General features: G+C 32.7%; 1 protein-coding gene across 1 annotated transcript in view; it reads right to left on the reverse strand.

The window, feature by feature from the left end:
* Positions 1-6,297, reverse strand: part of Hk (Hyperkinetic) — a 64,606-nt gene that overhangs the window by 19,946 nt on the left and 38,363 nt on the right. Inside the window, exons 2-3 of the mRNA XM_067048204.1 lie at positions 4,409-4,545; positions 2,002-2,209 (exon numbers count right to left, since the gene is read on the reverse strand). Of these exons, the coding sequence (XP_066904305.1) occupies positions 2,002-2,209; positions 4,409-4,545 (345 nt within the window). The remainder of the gene's footprint in view (positions 1-2,001; positions 2,210-4,408; positions 4,546-6,297) is intronic.

Consider the following 6,297-nt stretch of genomic DNA (forward strand, 5'->3'; position numbering starts at 1 on the left):
TGATCAATTCGGTAACATATGGAACATTAAGGTCCTGATGAAATGACTTGATTTGTGACAAAGTAAGGAACATTTTGGACTGTAAAGATTGGACACGAGAAGAATTCGATGGTTTAGTGCCCCAAACCTCAACTCCGTACTCCAGATAGGCCTTATAACAGTCAGAGTAGATCAGTCTTTTATAATGGATTGGAAGTTTAGACAGTTAGTCTGGTAAATGTAATAGTCGGAACCGACGGGCAGTTTTCTATCTTATCAGTCTAGTATAAGGATTCCAAGTCATCAGTTTGTCCTGATCCCAAGTAAAGGATTTTTTCGGCAGGAATAAGTGGGGCATTATTAAAGGATATTGTGGAGCAAGAAGTCATGGGTTCACGAGGAAGGGTAAATGAGATTTGGTGGGATTTATTTGAGTTTATTTTTATCCTACAGTTTTGGCACCATTCTTCTAGGATGATGATGTGGGATTGGAGGGTTTGAGATAGAATAGAAGGGTCATTATTCACTGACAATAGGCATGTCTCATCGGTATAATTAGTGAGCATAGTGTTAGAATAGGTTGGGATGTCAGCTGTTTTAAATGTTAAAAAATAATTTATAATACATACATATATAGAATGTATATACGGCTTCGTTATTTTTTGTTAAACGTTGTATTAGCAAGCAATGTTAAAAATAAGCAGGAACAGAGTTAATATTCATTATTACCACCTCAAGAAATCCTAAAATACGAAATTTCATAGCAACATACAAAAAACAATATTTATTCGAAAATCTCATCAATTTACACAAAACTAGTGGATGTAAGCAGGGTGGTAAGTGAAAGTTGTATGATTTGTACCGCACCGGATTTTTTTAAATATATTATTTGCATGGTGAGAAGTTTTCCTTATAAATTCATTTTTGATGCTTGAAACTAGACCCTTAAGTTTTAATTTAATTAACCATTTACGATTATGAGTCGAAACTGTCTCAGATTTTATATTTTAATATTTTTTCTTAACTCCTCATAATTATTCATTACATTACGATTAATATTAGCTGTATATGTGTGTGCTTAGTTTTAGATGTTATTTATTTTGGTCAGAGGAAGATAGACCGGGTGGAGGTCAATAAAAGTATCAAAATAGTAACAAAAAACTATTTATTGTTAACCAACGTTTCGCACTTTGCAGTGCTTCGTCAGGACTGATAATAATGATGTTCTGCTGCCAACTGACAAGTTATCAGACAACTTATCAGTTATTAGCCAACTGACAACTTATCAGACCTGACGAAGCCTTGCAAAGTGGAGCGAAACGTTGGTTAACAAAAATAGTTTTTTGTTACTATTTCGATACCTTTATTGACCGTCACCTGGACTATCTTCCCCCAATCTACTTCATACGGTCAACTATCTTCTTCCAATATTATTTATTTAGATATTACTAGATCCTTAATTTTATCCTATTTTTGTATTATATTGTTTTATTCTCAGTATTATATTAATTCACTAATTGTAAATTTTCAGGATATTTATTCACTTGAAGTACTTTCAGTTATTTTTATTATTTTTTCATAATTATTATTTGATTTTTAATTTTTCTTTACTTTATTTTCATTTTAGTATTTGCTAATTGGATTATTAGTTTTATCATCACATATAAATTCATATTGTACTGATCTAGTTTATAAATTGTTGTAGCTTTCATTAACCCCTAATTGTCAAAATTTTAATTTATAAATTTCTCTCATGTCTGTCGATTTTATGTGTTATTTAGGCACCATTAGATGTTGTCATCTAGTCGGACCATATTTGATGTAATTTTCTAAATGAATAAAAAAAAAAAACTAACTTTAATTTGAGTGCTAATAGGTGTATTTACGTCTCATGGATCCTGAGATGAAGATATCCCACAATAAGTAAAGAATTAAGTAATATTCCTAATACCATATGTTCAAATAAAAAATATTTGGCTTGAGCATATATTTATAATGATGTAATATTAAAACATTACTAACTTTGAATTGAAGTATACTTTAGTAGTGACAACATAGGAGGTTCGCTTCCATGCTTTCCTTTTGAGTATTTGCCCTAGCTCTATCTCGGCCCTGGGGCCAGAGTGAGCTTCGCTCAGGTCGAACAGGTTGATACCGGCATAATAAGCTGCTTCAACGATCGCCTCAGCTTCGGATTCCGTTACGCCTCCACCAAAGGTTGCCCAAGCGCCTAGAACAACACAAAGAGGTACATTAATCATGGCATTAATAATCAATTTGCTGTAGCACAAGTAATTAACCCGAGTTTAGTCCATTTTTTAAAATTTAATCATGATTAGTTTTTCTTTAAAAGGATAAAAAGTAACAATCTTCCAAAAAAGAACAGGTTTGGAATTTCATTATGAAAAAAAGTAATTTTTATTTATATAGGCACATTAAAGGAAAAAATCATTTTAAAATATATTGTTTTTTTGTTTTTTTAAAAAAAGGTTTTAATTACACCAGTGACGTGTCAAAGAGGAAGATGTTAAGCTAATTCAAATATACCCAAAAAAATTCTATAAGCGAAGAGAAAATAATTATGACAAGCGACCAAAAAATCTCAACTCAAACTGTCAATTCTCGTTACACCTACCAGCACACTAACCACACGTCGCCATTAGCAGTTAAAGAGCTAAAATACTAAAGAAAATCGCCAAGAAAATTTGGACATAAAAAAAAAAAAAATGTAAACAACTTTAATGAAAAGGTAGGCAACTCTAACAGACTCAATAAATATACACAACTTAATAAATATTCATAACTTTGAATACTGGAACACTGAAGTTTTGAGATATTCAATACTTTAGGAAAAGTTCTATATAGTTGTAGGTATAAATAACAACGAGGAGAAGATGGTTGGGGGTGCGGTCAATGAAAAACACAAATAAGTATGATTAACTTATTTTAATGTGCCGACGTTTCGGCTAGAGTTTCTAGCCTTCTTCAGGGCTGTTCGCTGGAAGGTCGAGCGCCTAATAACAACTATTTCTATGAAACATAGTCACTCAAAAAGAGAAGATTATTGACTGAGTAACGGATTAACTAGTTATTTTTTGAATGACTATGATTTGTGATGAGAACAGAATGACTCAACGGTTCATTTGTCTTTCTTTAGAACAAGGGATTTTGAGAAAATAACTGTTACAAACTGTTACAAGCCAGTTTGATATTGGCTGAAGTTAAAAATTTAGTTTTAACTTTAAATGATTTTAATTGAACTAAACATAAAGTAATGTTCATGTGACCATAATTAACTTTACAGTCTTAAAAAGGAACATAGTTACAATAAGAAACCAGTTTTTCATTTTTTATGTATATGATGATTATAGGGATTAAAATTAAATCTGTACCGCTGCATTAAATAAAGGGTTAGGGATGCAGTACTTTTTCAGGAAGTACTGTTACTAGACCCACGGTTGTGCTAGGAGGTGATTTGGTCAGAATCACGCTCTACCGCCAGATTTTTACCCAATTAAAGGTACCTACTTTATGAGGCTGGGCGGACCAGGAAGGGCTCTCGAACCCATAGGGCTGACCCAGGGCTACAGTGAAACAGCAAATAATTATCTGCAAAGCAGGATTTGAACTCAGGTTCTTGGAGTTAATAGCACAGTGCCCTACCAATGAATTACCCAATCATACGTTTATAGAGATTTATAAACATATAATAAAATTTACAGCTGTTGTACGCCAAGGATTTGGAACAAATACTTCCGAAAAAAAACTCAGAATGAAAAATAATATTTATGTGCATTTCTCGATATCTCCAGTCTAACCCCAGCTTTCTTCAACCATCGACATGATATATACAAGCTTAGCACTATTAAGTGTATATAGTACCAGGCGAGTAGAACAAATTAACAATAAATATTGGTCTAACAAAGACAGGTTTTGAATTTTTTGTTAAAATTGTTGGTATGTTTTGGAAAATCTTTGGTTTTTTGGTGGCCATATTGAATTTTTTCTTTACATATTCGGGTTTGTCCTCTAATCGTCAAAACTAGTACAAACTCCTTTGCTGTTTTTTGGCGTTTATGTGTTCAAGATACGTCACATCCAAGAAATCAACATAAAACCGTTGTTAAATTAGATTCTTCATTGGAAACAGCTCTTTCTATAAGAAATCTGAGAATTAAGAACGGCAGAGAAGAACTGGAAGAGGTTAGTGTTCGATTTCACTACTAAAATAAACTCCTTTTACTATAGTGAAATGTTATAACATTAAAGACCTAGTAAGGTTCATTTTAAAATTCTAGAAAAAAAGCTTTGGACACTCCATAGATATTTAATTATGATTGAAAAACAACTTAATTTTTTTTCTTAAAACTTAACTTAACTTATATGTTAAACTATGGGTAATATTCCTGAAAGAAGTTGATGAACTTACCGAGACCGATGTTGGATACCCTGAGGCCGGACTTGCCGAGGTTCCGGTAGCGAAGGCCCGGGGTGAGCTGTCTGCTGGACCCCCCGGTTTCCGACAGCTCCTCCATGAACTCGATGCTGGCGATCGGCGCCCTGCAACTTACACATCCTTAACGTTAACTTACCATTATATTTCATATGAAGATAACCCCAAAAGTAATGTCTCCTACTGTTTTAGGTATAATATTTTTATTTCTTGAAATTTACAACTGTATTTAAACTAAAAATATAAGAAGTAAATGTGATAAGCTATAATGACATGAAAGATTTCTGAAGAAAATATCCATTGGTAGCTATTCAATAACATTTCTACATTAGAAGGTCTCTTATCCATCTTCTTTTCATGCGTCTCAGATTATCAGGGATAGAAAAGGAAGCAAGGTTAGGAACTAGTCGGCTTGGTTGGTTAGGGAGTTTATTGTGGAATAATTGATATCTGTTTCGGGCTACATTAAAATCTTTATGTTTGTGAAAAAGTATGGAGCATTGAGTATTTTAGATTGTAAGGATTGGGTACGGGAGGAATTTGATAGAATTAGTGGAGCCCCTCTACTCATTCAAAAAGAGTAAACGTGATTTGATGGGATTTATTAGGGCTTATTCCTCAAAATCCTCCGATTTTGATACCATTATTCGAGAATCGCAATATATGATTGGAGAGTTTGGGATGCAATTAATGGATCATTATTCACTGAGAGCACACATGTATCATCAACATATGTAGTGAGGACAGTTCTAGGATTAAATGCTATGTCGGCTGTATAGACTGTGTAAAGGCTGGGATCGAGAATACTACCCTGAGGAAAACAATCCAACCCCCATCTACTCGGTTGAGAGAACACTTCCACTTGCCTTCACACAGAAGAATTATATTACACATAATTGTCTTTATAATATCTCTATACTTAACACAGAAAAAACTCCCTCATCTATATACAGCGGTCTTCGACAGCACATTTTTCAAACCAATTAAATTTTATTTTTACTAACATAAAGGAAAATTGTTGTTTTAGTTTAAATTTTCTATACAGTGTAAAAGATTGCACTGTACCAAGAGGTAATCCCAACTTCGGTACTGAGAACACTCCTGTAATCCCAAGTGGTGTAAAAAAAATTTTATGACATTTAATCATTGAAGTTATTGTAATCACAGTGAAAGTCGAAATTTTTATTGTTTCGATATTTGGTGATCTGATTCCTTTGGAAGTGTTCATAATACATTTTGTTGGTATTAGAAATACATAAAATCTCTTGTATAAATCATTTGATTCTGTAAAACTAATTTAATGTGAAGTAGAAACATGTATAATACAAATTTTGATGGTGAACTAATGTTTTTTTATCACATTTTATGTAAATCCATACAGAGAATATTTTTTTTTATTCATCATTTATAAATGAACAATACTGTACTTCCTTCTTAGTGTAAGAGGCTACGCTTCGCATCTATAAAGAACAGTGGGAAGGATAATAGTTTTGTAAATTTTAACTTGTATGATTTTGGACAGAAGATGTGAGCTAAGCAGTTTCGAAATTTCAAAAATAACAAGCATTTCCTGTCTCTAACCTCACTTTTATTTCCTCATCATTTACGTTTTTCTAGCTACTAAACTAGGAACCTAAAATACTTTAACCTTTCTACCTGTTCAAATGTATTTCTTCTAATATCTATATGCCCCTATTTCTACTGCTAACCATATATTAAGTTTCATCCTTATTTATTTCGAGATATAGATCCTTACTTGAGTTTATCAACGCAGTTGTATTTATTTTTATGGTTTTCACGTCCTCATCCAATAATCCCAAATCATCAGCACCGGTATTTTTCCACCCAAAGTCAAATTCTTTTCG

Source organism: Halyomorpha halys, unplaced genomic scaffold (assembly GCF_000696795.3).
Source record: "Halyomorpha halys isolate HHAL.00 unplaced genomic scaffold, Hhal_1.1 Scaffold30.1, whole genome shotgun sequence".
NCBI lineage: Eukaryota > Metazoa > Arthropoda > Insecta > Hemiptera > Pentatomidae > Halyomorpha > Halyomorpha halys.